The sequence below is a fragment of the Tachypleus tridentatus genome, chromosome 9, assembly GCF_004210375.1.
Source record: "Tachypleus tridentatus isolate NWPU-2018 chromosome 9, ASM421037v1, whole genome shotgun sequence".
In the NCBI taxonomy this organism is placed as follows: Eukaryota; Metazoa; Arthropoda; class Merostomata; order Xiphosura; family Limulidae; genus Tachypleus; species Tachypleus tridentatus.
In genome coordinates this window covers 107,383,824-107,405,176 of record NC_134833.1, presented here as the reverse complement: position 1 = coordinate 107,405,176, position 21,353 = coordinate 107,383,824, and the positions used below count along the sequence as shown (strand labels likewise).

Below are 21,353 nucleotides of genomic sequence, written 5' to 3'. Positions count from 1 at the left end.
GTTCAGAATGTTTAAGGCCAAGGTCCTGGCAGAGCCATAAACCAGTTATCCATAGTCAAATTTCGATTGAATAGGAGCACGTTATATCTTTAGCATAGAACATTAATCTGCTCCCCAAGTGGTGGAAGAGAGGGCATGGAGGATGTTCAGTGCTCTTATACATTTAACCCATAGCTGCTTGATGTGTGGTATAAAAGTCAGCTTGTGGTCAAAGATAAACCCCAAAAACTTTTTCTCATGGACCACAGGCAGCACAACTTCACCAATATGGAGTTTAGGTAAAGGTAAATACCCCATTGGTGGCAAAAGTGCATGCAAACTGTTTTAGAGAGAGAAGTTAAAGTCGTTTGCTGTGGTCCACTTCAGTAAACGATTGAGGGCAGTCTGTATCTGCCACTCAATATACCTCATGTTCAACGATTGACAAGAGATGTAAAAGTCGTCGACATAGAGTCTGTTTGCAACAGTAATACGGAGTTGTTCAGTGATGACATTAATCTTTACATTGAAAAGTGTAGCACTCAGAACACAGCCTTGACGGACTACAAGTTCCTGTAGAAAAGAATGGCAAAGCTTCAAACCCACACAAACTTGGAATCTCCTGTCCATTAAAAAGTTTTAATAAAAATGAACAAATGGCCATGTAACTCACATATATGGAGGTCTCACAAAATGCTATACCTCCATGTTGTATCATAAGCTTCCTCAATGTCAAAGAATATTGATACAAGATGTTGTTGTTTGAGGAAGGCTTCTATGATTGACGTTTCAAGTCGAAACAGGTGGTCCACAGTGGAGCACTGTCGTCAGAACCCACACTGGATGGGCAAGAGGAGTTTATTTGATTCGAGGAACCAAACAAGATGAACATTAACCATCCTCTCTAAGGTCTACAGAAACAGCTTCTCAAAGCAACTGAATGGTAGTTTGAAGGGAACTTGGGATCCAGGCATCAGGAAAAACATTCTCCTACCAGATCCAGTTAAAAACAATCAGAAGAATAGCAAGAGAAGCAAAAGATAGATGGCACAGCATTTAATAGTGTACATCATTAGGTCCAACAGATGTACTGCCAGACCAATGAAGGGCCAGTTTGAGTTCCACCAGTGTAAATGGATGATTACAGTCATAAAGAAAATCAGCTCGATAGGAAAGAGGTGATCACTCTGCTTGAATCTTGATGACTAAAAAGGTGGAGGAAGAAACAGAAATGTTAGATACTTGACAAAAGCTTTCACCTAGAATATCGGCAATATTCCAGGTATCAGCTACTTTCTGGCCATCAGAGAGCAAGATTGAGAGGGGGACAGAATTATATTGCCCATTGAACTTTCAAATCTTGTCCCATATGACTTTGGAACTGGTGATAGACGATATGCTGGTTGTGAATTTAAACTAAAATTCCTTCTGGTTTTGATGTCTTACCCACCGAGCATGTGCATGGGCCTGCTAGAAAACGATGCAGTGCGAAAGTGTGGGATACCTACAAAAAGTATCCCAGCCCCATTTCTGAACCTTCCATGCCATGTAGCAGGTAGGATTTCACCACAGACGAGGATATTGTGGAAACCGTGTCAAGCTTTTAGGAATATATTGAGCAGCTACTTGTATAATACAGTCAGTTACTGCTGCCACACAGTCGTTTATGGATTTCTTACAGATGATGGCAGGATCAAGTTCTGTGAGAGCAGTGAAAGAGGGCCAGTTTGCTCAATCCAGCTTCCACCAGGGCACGTGGGTCAAGTGGTATCAATAACAGCTAATCTTTCTCAAAATTATTGGAAAATGATCACTGCCTCGTGGGTTATTGTCAACCCTCAATTGAAAATGGGAGAATAGTGAAGAGGAGCAAATTGAGAGATCAATATCAGCAAAAGACTGACTAGGTGCATGAAAATAAGTATAAGAACCAGTATTGAAAAGAGAAAGGTTGTGATCAGAGAGCATACACTCTATGGAGCAACCCCTCCTATCAATATCAGCACTTCCCCAGAGGGGATGATGTCCATTATAGTTCTCCAGAATTAAAAAGGGAGACAACAACTGTACAGTGAGAACTTCAAAGTCTGATTGATCATAGGTCTCTTCAGGCAACAGGTAGAGAGAACCAACAGTGATAGTACACCCCAAGGAAACACAGATGGCTACAGCCTCCAAGAGTGTGTTGAGTGGCAAAGACGTGGTGTGCACATGCTGATCAAACAACAGTGCTTTGTTTATCACACAGCTTGTCAAAGAAAACTGCCGAAAGGTGACTGTATTGGCAGGTTTCAGAAATGTTTCCTATAAGGAAAGACATACAGGATGGTAGGAAGCAATCAATGTTTTTATGTCATCCAGATTAGAAGGTAAACCTCAACAGTTCCATTGTATCAAGGTGGCCATTTTTATTTATGTGTAAGTGAATTGGATGGAGATCACTTCTGTTTTTGACCATGTCTTTTTTCTTTATTTTCTTTATTCAAGGGAGGTCCATGGATCCTGCACTGGGTCGATTAGGCAGGTCTTTGTTGTTGGAAGAGGATTCCAGTGACTTAGTACGTGAATAAATGATTGTTCTGCATCTTGGGATGGGGGAAGAAGATGTACCTGAGGAAATGCCTGTACCTGGAACCAAAGGAAGTGGAAGTTGGGAGTTGCTGGAATGTATATTAGGGACAGAGATGGGTGTTTAAATTGATTCATCAACGTTTTAATGATGGAAGTCAAAAGACTTTTCATTTGGTTTGAGAATAATTCTTTTGGAAGCACAGAGAGATCCATCCGCATTCCCACTGTAGTAGTGAAATGAAGTGCAGCAGTATATGTCCAAGACGTTGTGATGGACAGCAACTTTCAAGCCCCAGGGTAAGTAAAGTTATGAATCTTTTTCAAAAGCTGCTCTTCTTTTTTCTTCCAACCATTTAGGGAAAGAATGAAAGTAGGAGGGTTGAGAGCCATTACAATTGATGGAATGAGAGTCTGTTTCACACTCATAGGCATCACTGTCCTTGTCACCACAACGAACACACGCCAAGGAACCATGACATGATGTCTTCAAGTGACCAAACCTCTGACACAGGAACATTTGAGAGGGTTTTGAATGTATGGCAGTACCCTGCAATTAAGATAACCTGCCTTAATGGTGGCAGGTGGAAGTGGTGATGTAAATGTCAGAATGAGGACATTGGTTGGCATCATAATTCCATCTTTGTGAGTGGAGATACACCTCACTGCAGAAACTCCTTGAGTGGAGAAATCTCTGATTCGGGGATGTTCTTCAAATCCCTCTCAACAATAACTTCTCGTGATGAATTGAAAGTAGCATGAGGTGTAACCTTAATAAGTATATCCCGAATTGCCTTTGAATGCATGAGGAGTTCACTGTGTTGAGACGTGAAGGTTTCCACCAATATGTCCAGTTGGTATAGACCATCATTCTTTCTTGAACCCATGCCATGGAGTTGTCCTGATTTACCTCGGATGTAACAGCGATTAACTCCAAACTGCACAATATTTCCTTTTTTCAGTAGCAGCTCCTACTGAAAATAGATTGCTAGCTAATTTTGGTATATGAAAGACACTCTGCATTGTGACATGCTTTGAATTACTGACTTTAAATGTCATTTCTAGTTTACAGTTTCCAACTCCAAGAACGTCAACAGTTCTTCCATCACCAATCCTAATTTGCAGAGGTGTGCTAAACTTGTGATAATTTGATATGTTTCTCTGGTGTGTCATATGCCTAGATGCACCAGAATCCACCAACCATTCCCCATTCCTTTATCCTGGTTTGTTACAAAGGCAACACCATTGTTTCCATCAGTATAATCTTCTGCCACATTAATATCCACATTCTTAGCTTTGTGAACGATTTCCTTCAGTGTTGAACAATTGCGTTTTATATGTCCCTCTCTGTCACACTTGTAATACTTGAAGCTGTTACCCCTTTTCTTTGTTTCTTGTGTTCCATGTGGTTTGAAGTTGATGCAAGTGGCTAATGCAGTAGATGATGTTTCATTCAATGTGGTCTTTTTTTTCCTTTGTTCTTCATTAATCAGTGCCTGTTGCACAAATTTTAATGAGATATCATCAATTTTGGTTTCCAGGACTGTTATAATTGTATCATAGCTAGCTGGCAAACTACCAAGAAAGGTAACAATATGATCTTCTTCTGCTATTTTCGGCCCAACCGCAGCAAGCTGATCAGTTAATTCCTTCATTTGTTTCAAATATTCCTGGATCGTCATGCCTTCTTTCAACTCATATCGAAAATACTTCTTTTTCAGGAATAGTTTATTGGCTAGTGTGCTCCTATCAATGTGAACAAGCAATACATTCTATGCTTCCTTAGGAGTTGTGCACCTTGAATATTCAGAACAATTTTCCTTTTCAAATCTGCACTTGTCTGATCATTGGCTTACTCTGCCAATACATCTGTTTCAGTCACATGGCCCCATAGGCCTTTTCCTCTCAATAAATGTTCCATTTGAAATTTCCATTTTATTATTTTCTCCCATTTTATCAATTGATATTTTATCTTCCACTGTCAAACTATTTCAACCACAACTGTAATATTCCTTTCTTTGATTTAGATCTATTTCTCTCTTTTTATGACTTGAGATAATAGTGTCAATCAATATTTTACTTAGAGTTTATCTTGGTATTCCATAATGGCTTCCAGACAAAGGAAACGAATCACCCACCGCTTGTGATAAAGTATCCATGTAAATCCTGTGCCATTCAACAAAAATTGTCATCCAAAACTGTTCTACAGTAGTCCTCAGTATCTCCTGGATTACTTGTACTAACAATTTTAAAACAGTTTCATCTGTTAAAGCACTATTAGAACATTCCTGGGCCCATAACCTGTTGATACCTGTTTATTCACTGAGAGCACATGTACAAAAAAAACATATTCCTAACTGCAGGTGGAAGCACTTATATTAATATTCTTAACATTATCCCTGTAAAAATATGAAGTGCTGAATCTGCCATTAAATACATCGAAACAAAGTTCCATTTAGAACTCAGAGAACAGGAAAGTACTTCCAGACTTTGAAAAATCTATAATGAACATTGATTTGGGTTTAGGCAATCGACTCGTAATCAGAGGGTCGCGGGTTCCAATCCCCGTGTCACTAAACATGTATTTTTAGCCATGGGGGCGTTACAATGTATTGGTCAATACCACTATTCGTTGGTAAAAGAGTAGCCCAAGAGTTGGCAGTGGGTGATGATAACTAGCTGCAGGGGCGTAGATTTATTACACCCGATGGGGGGGATGATTTTTGCAACCACTTATGTGGACTGTTCAATTTGCAAATTGGTAATCTCTGATTACGTGAACCTTAAAGCTATAAACATGCAATCACAGAGTAATCTTGTTGCCACGATACTTGCATGTATACTTAGGCCTACTGACTGATACCTACGAACTATCGCTTAGATCGAAAAGCTTAGAAGCATGCCTGTATTAAAGATGTACATTTCGGCTACTGAAAAAGCTTACATCTAGGCCTAATTATGCAATTCGATTGGTAAGAATACAAGAACAAACACACAATTTGTAGGCCTGTGATGCAATAAAACAATTCAACAGACCAAACTGTAGGGGGGATGATTGTATGCACCATACCTCCCACCTAAAATGAAGGGGGGATGTATCACACCCATCCTCCCCAGGATCTACACCCCTGACTAGCTGCCTTCCCTCTAGTTTTACACTGCTAAATTAGTGATGGCTAGCACAGATATACCTCGTGTAGTTTTGCACAAAATTAAAAACAATCAAACAAACCAGATTCGGATTTTACTTATATATGTAAAAACGGCTTGTTTGGGTTGAGAAAATTTTTTTTTGCGTAGAGGAGTGAACAACGTTTCGACCTTCTTCGGTCATCATCAAGTTCACAAAGAAAGAGAGAGGTAACTGACCGGAAGCTGACCACATGTTTGAAAAGGGTTATGTAACTGAGTGTCGGTATGTAGCAGGCGGGCTTAGATGTTTGAATATATAATTTTATATTATTTATTTTAGTATTTTTATTTATTATATATATATATTAATATAGATATAAAGGTGTTCCTTTGTATTGGTTATTTTGGGCTTAAGTTGTTGTATAAGTAAGGCTTCTTTAATTGTGCGTTTGCTTATGTTTGTTTCTATATTTAGTATTTGGGTGTTTTTATGGTTATGTTGTGTTTATTTGACTTGCAGTGTTCGAAAACGTGTGAAGGCGACTTTTTATGTTCTTTGAATCTGGTTTCCATTTTTCTACTTGTTTCTCCAATATAGAAGTCGTGGCAGTTATCACATTGTATTTTATAAATAATGTTGGTGTGGTGTTTGTCAGTGTAGGTTTTACATAGTTAAGACCTCAGTTTTGTGCCTGGTTTTTGAATAAATTTAGTATTAACTGGAATGTCATATTTTGTTACTAGTTTTTGCCAAATGTTGGTTATGTTTCTGCTGATGTCGGGAATATATGGTATGTAGCAGTATATGGTTTCGTGATTTTTTTTATTCGTGAGATATATTTACTTTTGTTGGTTGATTTTACTTTCTGTCTAGGTGTGTGTGTATAATGTTTACTACGATTTGTGGAGGAAACTTATTGATGTTGATGAAATGCCAACACAAATTCACAAACACTTTATTCCTACCTACATAAAACCGACTGATGCACACCACAAATATACAGCATCCCCAAACCTCATAAACCAGATTGTCCATTACGACCAATAATGTCTACATATGAATCGTTTAATTACAATCTTGGTAAATACATAGCATGGGTATTCTCCAAATATGTAACATCAGCCAGCTCATTCATCAAAGACTCTTTTAATTGCAAGTCTAATCAACTTAATCATAAAGTCTTAATTCAGTTACAGTGAAGCCCATGGGTGGTGACTGAGTTAAACTAGTTAGTTTAGATAACCAGTTAGTTCCCTTTACATTAGTATAATTTGTCTACTGGGCTACTAATTAATGCCATAACACCATAATGAGAATTGGAATGCCAAATTCAGGAGGTAAGTTCGTTTCATTTACTTGTGCCCAAGCGGTAGTATCTTATTATCATTTTTTCTTCTTTACTTTGGAGAGCAGTGAAGGGTGATAAAGATGTGGAATATTGTGGGCTTGAGTACCCACATCTTACTCTCCTAAATTCTATTTATATTGTTTATTTAATTATTTTATTTTTCACGTGATACTTGAGTCATGATACTTCTATAATCCTCTAGTGGACCACTGCTGTTGCATTCTTTATCTACAGTTAAATATTTTCCAACTAAAACATATAACTATGAAAATTCTGCTTCCCTTTTGCCTAGAATCACCATTATTTTTCATGATCTCCTGCTTCTGCAATTCTTGCCTCTTCTTTTAGTTATCTTCAAGGATGGTTACTCTATCTGCAGTATCTATGAAATTCACAATCATGCAGTGTTCACCATAACTTAACACTTACCATGAACCACTATGATTGCTGATAGGATGCTCAAACTGGGTTTGGTGCTATCTTTTTAAGTAAGGCTTAAAGATTTCAGCTGTGAGACACAATCTAAACATTTTTATAACATTTTAGATGTTTGAGTAACATGGCCAAAATTGATCATGCAGTGGTTAAAAAAAGAAAAAGATCCTGTCAATAGCATCATGTCTAAAAGCATAAATAAATGACATGCAACATGGAGTTGTGACAGTAATTTAATAATCTCTATGGTACATGTATCATGTCTAACATACAAATATTAAATTACAGCTGCATCCTGTGTGAGCTATATATATATATGTATGCATGTAATAGATTATTAGACTACATTAAAATGATTGGATATGAACAGTTATACAGCTATTTTTATTTTTTAGGTATTCAAGTAGATTAAAAAAACTACCATACACAATGTGAAATGATTCATTTAGTAATTTTGTCCAGTATTTATTGCAATACTCACAGCAGAAAAATAATTAATAATAATAAAGAAGAACAAGTGGATGATTGCTACTATTAATCACTATTGTGGTTCATGGTGAACCAAATTTTTATATTATGCAAAATGTAATGTCTTAATTTGGTAAGAAAATATTTAAATAAAATCTTAAGCTCATTTTAAATGACAATCATGATCTAAGTTTTCAATATAAATTTATAATGCTGGTAGGTAGTCAAATAAACTTAAAAACTACCCTACACATTCATTATTTCCTCTGAGAGGAATTGAAAACATCATAAATCTATACACTTACTGCTGTCCCAGCAGGGGATCTAAAATTAAGAAATTTGAATGGATTCAATATTATAATTTGATTAACTACCTGCAAAATCATAACCACATATTTACATACTCATAGTGTGATAAAAGAGAAAACTATAATTACAGAAAGTTTTGCTATCTTCCCAAACAATGCCTACATACCTGACTCTCAACCTCTGCTGACTGTCTTACTCCCCACTGAAATATGGAAGCTAGCATCATGGATGAGGAAATAGCTAGCCCAACATTACCTCCAGAAGTACCTGAAAAATGAGACTGAAAGTTAGAAACTTTGAGATAAATACAGTATTTATTTACAGCTACTTACACACACATTTTTCTATAAACTGTATTTCTTTCTACAAAACATCTAATTTCCAAGTTATCAAGGTGATACATTTTTCTAAGAAACTTTTATATCACTTACCAGAGTACTTTAGAAAGCTAATATTATGATAGAATTTTTTTTTATTTATTGGACAAATTATTAGAGTAACATCAAATATTTTCCAAGTACAGAAACATATACCACATATTAGAAACAGCCAATGCCTTGGTACTGTCCTGTTTAATTTAACTGTATGTGCCAAAATTTATTCTTGATCCATTACATTGTTAGTTACTAGGTCTCAAATAACATGTGAATCTCAAAGAAAGTTAAAAAAAAATACCATCATCAGCACAGTTAATTTTACAAAGAAAGTTAGTGAGTGGATTCAATATTTTGTTATTTTAAATTCTCTACAGTGACTGTTGTAACAGGAAAAATAAATAAAAATTACTTCATACAAAGAAATGATTAGACCCCAGTGAGATTGTTTGTTTTGAATTTTGCGCAAAGCTACTTGAGAGCTATCTGTGCTAGCCATCCCTAATTTAACAGAGGGAAGGCAAATAGTCATCACTACCCACTGCCAACTCTTAGGCTACTCTTTTACCAACGAATAGTGGTATTGACCATCACATTATAATGCCCCCACGGATTACAAGTCGAACGCCTTAACACACTTGGCCATGCCGGACCTCGGTGAGATTGAGCAGTACAAAAGAAAATTCACTAATTTGAAAATCAACACTATATGCATGCAGGATTAAAATTTATACATCACAATCTTTTTACAGAGTCACTTTCAAAATGTAATGTAACTGACTTTAATTTCATTGCCTACACTCCTAGAAATAGGTTACATTAATTAAAGTTAAATATGGCCTAAAGAAAACAAATTAATATTAATTTGACATTGAAAAACATTTAGAAGTCTCAGTAAGAAGGTACTGTTTTCAATTAATTCCAATTTTAATTTACAGAAGTCATTAAGATCAGGATCTGACAACTCTATTCCTTTCCTGTGACCAAAATAACACAAAGGCTGTATTTTTTTCTTTGGATGAGTAGTCCACACATACATTCCTCAACATTTGGCACGATTTATTATTTACAAACACATGGCATAAATATAAAACTTCTGCTAGCCAATACATATATCTACATTGGGCATTTTCACACAGTAATTATGTCAACTACATAAATCTGGTTCTAACAATCCATAGTATGTTTATTCAGGTATTCCACTAACTAACATTTAACCTAACATACTCGTAAAGTTAGTTATACCCAGAAGCCTCAACCTTGCTATTACATTTTGCCAATGATGCTTATTCACAAAAGCTTGAAATAGTACCACAAATCAGTTTTTGATGTCTCTAATTTCCATGTAAGAAAACCTTAGTTAGATGATTCAATGATGGCAAGTCTTTATATTTCCTTGTAGTTTCACAAATATGAAACTTCCTTCTTCCAATAGTGTAAACAATATTGCAGTTCTCCAGTCTTCTTTTGAAACTTATGCTCTTTTCATTATTACATCATTCTATAATTATATTTCTAAAAGTCTCAACATAAACAATACAATTTGGTGTCATCCAACAACCTCTTCAAGAATGAAATTTGCAAAAGTTCTACATTTCCAAGACAAAACCAACTAGTAATTTCAGGCCTATACAACACAACTCACTTCATGATACAACAAACAGTTTTAATATTAAACTAAAACTTGTAGGAACTTGTCTTTCACTAATCCCCAAATATAATTCATTGCAGATCTGGCCTTTTTTGTAAAATACTCATTATGGTTATTCCAAACACCATCCTAATGAAAAAAGTAGAGATACTTCAAAGATTCTGGAATTTTAATTTTCTTATCTTCCCAAAGTCATATTTCACCCTACTTGAAAACCTTTGGCATTTAGTAATACTGAGTTTCAAGTTTTTCAATAAAAATATATTTCAAGACAGCAGATCATGTTGAAAAGTTTCACTGAAGTGGGTGTAAAATTATTAACAAGAGCAAGGAAATAAATCTTATCCTTCTTCAGATAGAGCCCCACATCTTAGCCCAGTGGCTGCTGATTTGCCACATTGGGTACTGTCCACCTCTAGAAGTTAAATATAAGTGTGACATATACATTGTATGGCTTTAAAAAAAGGGATAAGTGGACAGCCCTAACAAATGCATTTTAAAGTCCAAGAAGCTCTTGATGTGTGTTCATTTGCTTTAATGATATTCAGTTTCAATGTAAATTGCTTGAATAGCCAACAAGAGCCTACCTCCCACCCCTAACCTGCACAAAACATGACAAGCCACCAGTTGTATTTGTAGGGAGTAGACTCAGAAGAGAAGCTTAGGGATGTGAAGACAGAGAGAGTGAGACTGAATGTTCTCATGGCTACTGATGTAGAGACACTATATTGGAGTTGGCTGGTAGAGATAATAACTACAGAATCATGAACAACTGTAAGAAAATGAGTTAAATCTCAACAAACCACAAAATTTCCAACAGACTGATATGGAAGATCAATTCATCTGAGGGCCATTGACCTAAACTCTCTAAAAAGCCAAGATAAGTGCTCCATCTCAAACAAAATTACATTAACTGTGTAAAGCTCTTTTAATTGTTACTTGTGAACAGAACAACAACAGAAAGGAATAAAATTCCTGTGTAGGATGAGAAACCCATTCAATACTCTTTTGTTAAAAGATTAAACACTGACACAAACAGATACTGACAAAACACAGGATCCATTGGAAGAGAGACAGTAATGGAAATGAAACTTAATAGAAGAAAACACACATGTAAGGCTCACTAACCAAACCTGCAACATCCATTGATCACCTACAAACAGATTCCGAAGATCTGCAAGTCAAGATAAATGGGCCCCTACTATCTTTGAGTCCAGAGGATAGTCACTACTGAGACTATGCTGAAGTCTACAAATGATGGAAGAATGGATGGGAGTAGAGAAACAAAAGGGGGAAAGGAAAGAAAACAGGAGGACAGAAAGCAAAAATGGGGAAAAATGGCTTGAGAGACATAAAACAAGTGAAGACAAAAGAAGAAGATTGGCATGTGGAAAAAAACGTAACACCAGATAATCAGGTGCCCTATTAAAAACATTTTTATGAAGGAAGAAGTTAAATGAAGGTCTTTGAAATAAGATGGATGCAAATGTACTTGAATAAGAAGGATCTTTCTCCTCAACATATAAGCTTACTATTAAAAGATAGGGCCAAGAAAGATAAATAACCGAATATAGAGAAGCAAGAAATTAACTGCCAAAAACTATCAAAGGATGGCAGATTGATTATGAAAACAAAATGAATGGAGATAAGGAAATGTAAAAGAGCAGTGAGTTTAACATGAAAGTGTGGAAAAATTAATCTTGAGACAGTCAAACAGAAAACAAAGTATTTGATCCCCAAATCTGGATAAATGACTTCAGGGTTTGAGAATCTAAAAATGGGAGCACAGCATGATGTTAAACCCAGGTATACGATTAAAATAAGGTAAAGAAATAAAATGCATGTATGCACCAGAGTGTAGGTGAAATAAACTAAACTAATAGGGACATGAATATTTGGAGAAGAAACAAAAACATAAAAGTTAGGAGCAGAAAACAAATCAAAACGTGAAGGAGATAGTAACATACTTGTGAAACCATGAGAAGACTTGAGGGTGTTTAGCAAATATAACTGTAATTATAGCCTTCAGTTAATCTAGAAAAAAAACGTATTTTTTTATTTTAACATTTTTCAACTTTGGCTCCAGGTAAGTTTACTACACTTAGGGCAGAGAAAATGAGAGATAAGTTATAAGTTTTATCAATAAAAAAATGATAGTCATTAAATGGATTCTAGATGTTATACAAAGGAAATATGAAATTAAGATGAAAAAGTAGTATTTTTATTCTTGGTATGAAAATCATCTTTCACTTAAGCTCAGTATAAGCTTTATATCACACAATCTTTAACAAAAAATACTTTATTAAAAAAAATCTGGTTTTCTTGTATAACAGGTTTGTAACATTTATTAAAAGATTGCCAAATTTCATGAAGATACCTTTTGCACATTCAGAGTTATAGTGTGTATAGTTTCATGGTGGTTATAATACAGTCAAACTGATTCTGTCTGTATACATAAGGTTAAACTTTTATATAAAAATAATAACATTTATCTACCAAAAGAAATCATACAGTGAAGGACCATTTAGTATTACAATAATGACAGGGTTCATACAGAATTGACGAGAAAAAAATTCAAGGACTTTCAAAGGCTTTCTTTTGCTTTTCAAGGACTATTCATATTACAATAAAAGTAGAGCCCACACTATCATAAAAGCCACCATTTTTAACATTATTATAATTTTGCTCAGTATCTATAGTAATATATGGAACTTACTTTGGAAAATTAATAAAAACAGAAGAAAATTGTTGTAATTCTGATGATTCAATAAAAATGTGATATATGTATCAATGAAACATAAAAAAGTACAGAATAAATGTGAACTATATATTACTTTGAATCATACATGTGGAATAATTTTCACTGACATAAATGACTGTTCTATGCTTGTGAAGTTTAATATACCAGTTTGAGTTATGTTTCTCAGTATATTTTTTTCAATATCACATAATTCTGAAATAACTATCACTGAAATAAATGCTCTATGCACGTGATGATTAATAACTGAGTTTGAGTGACATTTTTTTAAAAACTTCTTTTGACCAGATTCGATCTGGCTTGTTCTTCCTTAATGCCCTTCCTGAATATTCTAGATTTCACCACATAATCTCTGTTACTACAGTTACAGGTTTCTGTCTTTTCAGCCATTTTGCCACTTGAAGCTTCAAAAATTTCTATCTCAAACAAAACTTTTTTTTTCTTTTTTTTCAGTTAATCAAGATTTTCTTGTTTTTTTACCAAGTTTTGCTTCCATATAGACTGTGCCTGCCTTGTTCCTTAATCTTTCATGGCATAATCTGGACTTAAAGCAAATCACCAGCATGCTTAATAGCATCATAAAATAAGCTTTTTGATATATATATATCATTTCACTTTTGTTTTAAATTGTCACTTTAGAGTTTACTGAGAATTCCTCTCTACAATGGCTTGTCCATATGACAAAACTTAAAAAAGCTTCACCAAACTCCATAAATTTGGATACCTTTTGGTGTGCTTTTCCCAAAGCTCATCTAATTTTCATTCTCTGAGTTGATATCATGAAATATGCTGAAATTAATTATCATCTCATTTTCAAGAGATTTAGCAAGTTGTCTTGAGATTTCATCACTGTTTATTTTCAACTCTGTTGACTTCAACAATGGAATTAAGAATTCTGTTCAACTTTCTTTTAGAAATGTCAAACTCTGGTAGTAACAACACTCACTGAGAAAATCAGGTAGCTTTTCTTATTATAGTTAATTGCAATAGGCAATTTTCCAACAACTTCTTGAGCATTACTATTAGTCCTGCTTTACACTATTCTTGTTTATCACTTAGTTTCAGCTGAGAAAGAATTATTGTTGTAGAAAATCCAATGTTGGTTTTATTGTAAACCAAGAGATCATCTTCCTGCAAATGCACATGAAGCCAATCTGGGTTTACAATATGAATCAGAATAATTTTCACCATGGTTTGGATTTCATCACCCAGAAGGGAAATCATGTGCTTGTCTGAATGTATTTTTCAAGATAAGATTGCATATCTTTTCCAGCTAATAGGTTCTCTAAACCACCAGAAATATGGTGCTGTGAACCTGAATATAGTATTTCTAGGAGAATCCAGTGGTGGCTGGTCTAGCCTTCTCTCAGATCAGACCTCAAGAGAGGTTTCAAAGTATGAAATTTGAGTAGTACAGTTTTTGTTTTTCTTTACACTCTTAACATATTTCTTCATATGTGACTTCTTCTCCAGCTTTAACATTTTCCACATATCTATGTGAAAAGCTGAAAAGAAATGAAAAGGAAATCAATTAAGATACCTATACATATAGATATATATTAATTCATGTATAGAAATATCAATACTTAAAGTTTCAAGCAAAATAAAATAAAAAGGAAGGACTGCATTAAAGACAGCAGATCCAAATGTGTGATGAATGACATCCAAGTGAACAAAAACAAGCTCAAACAAAAATTAAATCAAACACAGTGCACATCAAGATCCTGGGGATCCTACTGATTTCTGCATCATCTTTGATTTGAATTTTGAGCATGTTTTTGTTCACTTGGATATATTATAATTTATATACTACAACTACATTTTTGCTAGAGATGCCAAATTCTAAAGTTATCATTACATTAAAAACAGATTCCTGATAGATGGTTATATAATGTCACTCACATGAAAGCTTTTCCTAATCTAATGTGTTAAAAAGTTTAGTGATGCTTGACTTACTAGCTTTTATATCTCTTCAGTTCAAGCTTCTCATACAGCATGCACAGAACATGGGACAGCCTTCCTCTAACATGAGCACAACTCCTGAAGCAGTTGGTTCCATCTATATTACATTTTGTGTATCTCACTTTTAAGATTAGACACACCAGAAAATATCATAAACACTGGAAGTGTGTGAGAGGTAGTAGTTATCTATTGTAAATTTATTATCAGTGTAAGAAAATGAGACTTTCCAAAATATTATCTACCTATCTCAAACAAAAACAAGAATCCCACACTGAGTAGGTTGAGGGACACTTATAACACAGAAGTAAGAAACTCCCTAGGAAAAGAATCCATGCAAAATCGAATGTGCTCAGTAATTGAGTAAAAGCACATATAAGGGGGATCACATCTCCTTTGGAATAGATATGCACTTTACTCTTGAAGTAAGCTGGCATGAAACAAGTGGCATCAAGGATGAAATCAATAATAAAAGGTCTCTCCAACCCAAATTGGAAAGACATTGTTTCATGTCCTGTTCTTACTATTACAAGGTGGAAGATAGTGCCAAAGAATCAACCAAGTATATAAAACACAATGAAGCCACGGTGAATGGACCATAAACACAAGATATACACTAACCCCAACTGCAAGTACAGAGTGCCACACTATAAGCAACTAGCATTACAATGATGAAGAAAATAAATTGCAATTATAGAAGGCAAGAAGTATACCAAATTGAACTATGTAAAGCTTAATTACACCATAAGAACAGGAATTCCACCTGTAGCCAGTATTATGAGCAGAAAAAACAATACAAGATCAACTCAACCAATAAAGCAGAGAAAAAAAAATATGTTCACACAGAATTTTGAGAAAGGTGTGAAACATCTGCTCAATTGTGAAAACAGGATATCTTATGTCCTACAAGCAGTATTATGAAATGGATGAAGTCCCCTGAACTCAACTGTAGGAGCAAGGAACATTTATTCTGAAACCAGAATTAAGAAGATGGGGGTGTCTACCAGTCTCAACCCTAGAAATAGGGTGCTGTGAACCTGAATATAGTATTTTTAGGAGAATTCAGTGGTGGCTGGTCTAGCCTTCTCTCAGATCAGACCTCAAGAAACAATAACCTAAGAGGGAGAAGAAGAAAAGGTTCTGAGCTTCTCCTCCTTCTCAAGAGAGTTTAGAGAGAAGTAATCTTATTATACATATGTTACACTCAGAGGACACCTCCATGGTCCACCACCCAAGTGTATAAGAACTGGAAAGTGGTAAGGACTCTAAACTTTCACTCAAGGAAATGATGGTAAAAGGTTGTGGAGATCCAGAGGAATAACACACTGAAGAAAGTGAATGCATAACCAGAAAACCCTATTTTGTAAAGTAGATTATTCCTGATTTATTCCATTGAGGAAGCAGCAGGGATGTGCAGAAATCCCCTTCTGTTTAACTCATGATAGGCCCTTAGTGATGGTCTGCCAAGCATGGAAGTTTTCTTTGTTTTTTTTAAATGAAAAATGTACATGTAATTCCATGTTCCCATACTAAAGCTACTATTCAACTGCCAAGGTTTGTTCTCTTGCCCATTTAAGAACTGGCCTGATTCTTTTTCTCCTTTCATCCCCCACTTAATTATTCTTGATAATATTTATCTTGTGGCATTCTCCACCTGTGCCCTCTATCCTGGTCCTGTATATAAGTGCCTCATTCAGATAATGTTATCATTTTTTGAGACTGATTCGATCTACAGCCTCCAACACCAGCTCTTAATGGAGGAATGTGAAAAGAAGTATCATTAAAAATACATTTTTAATATAAAATGTTAACTTCCAAAATATACTTACCTTCTTTCACACTACAGCTAGAATGCCACACTGATAAGGTGAAGGGGTGGTTGAAGGCATTATTCATATAGAAAGTATCTGCATAGATAGTGGGTGTATCAATAGAACCTTGCTACATCTAGAACAGGTATGCTCTTCATCCCAACCAAGTGATAAGGAAAATTCTTGTCTCTGTAATAATGGAAGGATGTGGAACAAGCTGTGTTTATCCAATAACTTGGAATGGACCACTCAGCATTTTAAATTATAAAGATACAATAAACCATCTTCCATGAATAATATTCTGAGGCAATATTTTTCAAAAAGAACTACTACTTTAACCCAGCTGAATAGCCAAGCATCAAATCTAAACTGATACTATGAGCAGGTTCCCACATAGGCTAGTGTTTTTCCTACCAACACAAGGGAATAAACATCTAGGGAGGACCTAGTTAGGAGGGCTCCCAATTTTGTCCACTTCTCAAAAAGTTGAGGAAATTAACTTTGATGCTTGAGGAAAATTCTCTATCCACCACCCCATGACTGGAAACCAGGTGTGATAAGGGCTCCCTAGCTCCACTAGTAGAATCTGCTGATAATGCACATTGGAAAGCCTTAAATAAAATTGCTCTGGAAACAGTGCATTAGATGAACAAAGTTCCTTAAATTTGTAAAAGCAAACTGATCCCGATTTATTCAATACAGTGATTAGCAGGGATGGTCAGGATCCCCTTGTGCTTTAGAAATGATAGTCCATGAGTGGTGGTCCAACATAGAACAGTAATATTATTACCCAGTCTTATGAAACATCCCATTTCTACAAAGCCTGTTTCAGCCTAAATAAAGTATATTGAATAACTGATTGCTAGTGAGCCCTTTGAAGGAATACCAGAGAAACAAGCATATGTCTTCACATTGCTACTGAATAAAACCCCCAAGAAACACTTACCCAAGACAGAGTTAAACCATAACACACAGAATTACTACTGAACCAAAATAATACAGCCAGATGAAACCTGTAATGACAGACAAAAATAGCAGTAATAGTCCACAATCTAGATTGGACAATAACCTTCAAAGGATGACAGAAATGAGCCACCAGAGACAAAGTGAAATGTCAAAACAGATGAAAGAAAACACAATAAAGAAGGCTACCTATGGAGGAAAGAGAAGAGTAAAGTAACTGAATAAGCTGGTGAACCCAATCTGTAATGGTGAAAGGAGAAATTTCATGAGATACCAAGAGGTTTCAGGGAAGAAACAAATAGGAAGAGGAACCATGAAAATAAGCCTTTTGAGCAATATAGCATCACAGAATGCACATAAAAAACAATCTGGAAATGAACGGGAACAAATATGGACAACAGTGCAAAGGCAGAGACTCCCTTACAGGTAATGGAGGTCTTTGGAGAGATTACCAAAGCTGAGTTAGTCAAATTAAGCCCTCAAGATAATTTGATATGCAGAGGTGTGGGTGAAGGATACACATTAGGAAGGGAGGAGACTAAGTGGGAAGTCATAAAACAGAATACTTTTCCATACCAAAAAAATCAACGAAAACGACTAACCCAAAGCCAGAGGCCAAGGATCTAAAGATTAAAAAGAAAACAGGATGCTACCTAGACAAGTGGTAAATACATCTATGCATTAAGTACCCATATGAGAGTATGGACAACACTGGACAACTGTGTAATGGAGGGACCACTCCATGGAAATGATCATATACAGATAGTGAACCAATCCACAACTAGATTCATACACTGGAAAGAAGGTAAGCCAAGAGCAGTATCCTCTGTATGTGGGCCCAGAAGTTGTAGCTCCAAAGTAAAAAAAACAACAACAAAGGAATTAAAACCAGATTCCCATCTGCTTACAGAAGTATAGAGCCACTTGTCAGTCTGCAGAAAACACTAAAACTATCTTCATTCACAACAGATGTAAAATAAAAAAGCTCTATGGATAATGAAAAGTGCAAAAATTGAGAAAACAAACATGGACATGCCAAAATCCAACATCTGGAAATATTTAGAGTATAAAGATATGTACTCAAACTTATAAAAGAAGCATTAATGAAAGACAGAAAATCCAAGGAGGTGGAAGAAAAGCACCTACCATACCATGGCCACTGTCTCACCACCAAACAACATTGGACAATCAAAAGAATGAAATAAACTGATTAGATGAACCAAAGGATTTAAGAGGCTAAGAGAGAAAATCCTGGCCAAACTGTTACTGTAGCTTCTCAGGAGAGGTGTCACTTGATAGTGGGCAACCAATCACGTGAGACAGGATCTCTTGAAGGAAGGAACTTAATGGTAAACAATAATTGAGGAGATGGTCCCTGGTAGTGAATTGATTCATACCCTGAGAAACCCATAGAACACATGCGAAGATTATCAAAAAAATCAACAAAACAGAGAAATCCACTCTCCACAGGATTTGCCCCCACCATGTAATGATCAATATCACTTTCAGTATTCAAAACTGGCACAGAAAAAATTAATAAAAGTGGTGAGAATATGAAGATGCAAGTAAAAATAAAAAGGTAGTAAGCAAAATGGCCACATTGATGTGGGACCTGAAAGAAGCAAAACAGGCCCCAAAAGCTGTATGATGTGAAACTGGAGCCAGTTAGAATTCCTAGAAGGAAGAACTGGGGAGATGAACCCTGCAAGTGGCATGTCTCATCCCCAACAAAACCTGACACAAAACAAGCTAGAAAAGTAAGGAAGGGCTAACAAGGACAGCCATTACCTGAAAGGAGAAAGTTTTTGTGTAGAAATTCCAGGTGGAACAAGGCACACAAACCCCCAAACCCAAGTGAGATAAAATCCAAAGTGCAGGAACCTAAAAAAAACCACTAATATTGGAATACAAAACACTGTTGTGTTCTTTAAACTGCCACAAAGCATTTGAAGGGAGTAGGAGAACAACAAAATAAGGCAGTTAATAAATACTTGCTAACAAGAAAGAACTAACTATGACATGAGTATTGAGGGAAAAATCCTGAAATGCAAATTACATAGAGAAAAACTAGTGTCTAGCACAAATAAAATGAGGCAGGAGCCAAAGCAAATCTCAGTCCTGTGAAATGTGTATCAGGAACATAATGTAGCAGTTAAAGTAACATTAAAATAAACAATATGTCCAACACTTACTACCACAAAAATTATAACTCTTATATTTAATAATTATTAAAAAAGAATGATACATAGATAACCATAAATTACTATTACAGTTAAATGGCAATGTGTTTATTTATTTATAATGAACACTATATACAATTATTATAACCAAATTACTATTACAGAGATAACCATAAAACACAAGTAATTAATACTAGTAATATATAATGTATAAACCAGCTAAAGATACCTAGTGAAGAAAGTACTTTTCAATATAAATATCAAAAAGAAAAAAACATCACAAACAAATGAATTAATAGTATTGAACTCTCAAATTGCCTAAATATATTAAGAAAACAAAGTACACAGAAATATCCAACTTATCAAAGTCAGAACAATGATGACATCAAATAATGAATGCTTAAGTATTGCAATAAGGACAAGTCACCTAGTCATACATACCACAAAATAGCAACCCTGTTTGCAACATCCAAGTAAAAAACTGCTTACCTTTGAGCCAGTGGGAGTAACCAGAAGCAATAGGAGGAAAGGTAAAGAACAAGTCTCACCAATTTAAAAGAAACATGACTGCACAGCAACTGGGTCAATAAAAAATAAAACTAGCTAAACTACTTTCGTCTTGAACACATATAAAAGCCAGAATATGCTTTGACCACACTGAAGAAGAAGATCCAAGATACATGGAGTAAAATAACACATGACAAACTAAGGTGAGAACCATAGTAGCAGACAATGTCAATCCTATGGCTTGGGTAACAAATATAAGTACGTTCCCAGAAACAGCTGTAACCACGTCAGGAATCTCAAGAAAGAGAAATGTCAGAAACACAATAACATGTTGGAAACAGAATTATGATATAATGCAATGCAAATTAAAAACTAAAGTGTTGTCAGTACTGACAACTAAAATTAAGCAAGAGAAAATGTTAGATTTGTATGTTTGAATTAAGAAAATAAGGTATATGAAATGTGATACAGTGGGAGCTAGTTCCTCCAGGAATGTGTATATGTTGCTCTTATTGGTCAAAAATTGTTCCATGCACTGTGCATTTTTAATAAATAGCTTGAACGGAGGGGGATTTCTGGGCCAAACTGTGAAAAATAAGTCAAAAATTAATTCAAATCTATATTTGTGAATTATAATGAAAAAGCTTTTGTTGAAACAGACCCCTATTATACAGAAGAGGACAAATTTTCCTTAGAAGAACACAGGTGCGCAATGACATAGCCATCATATGTTTTAATCTCTTGTCTAAAGGCACCAATATTATTATGGTTTTGATGAAAGTTTGTCTCAACACTGTTTATCTATTTTGTATCACGCAATGTTTCAAGCGTCTTCAGCACCAAACGATGATTTATATTAGTTAGAAGTGCCTATAGCCAAATCACCTTTGTGGAATGAAAATCTCGTGCA

At 35.2% G+C, this 21,353-nt stretch overlaps 1 protein-coding gene across 1 annotated transcript in view; it reads right to left on the bottom strand.

Moving 5' to 3' along the window:
* LOC143226000 (ATP-binding cassette sub-family C member 4-like) overlaps positions 1-21,353 on the bottom strand; it is a 153,272-nt gene that overhangs the window by 15,883 nt on the left and 116,036 nt on the right. The window contains exon 21 of the mRNA XM_076456328.1: positions 8,407-8,507. Coding sequence (XP_076312443.1) covers positions 8,407-8,507 — 101 coding nt within the window. The remainder of the gene's footprint in view (positions 1-8,406; positions 8,508-21,353) is intronic.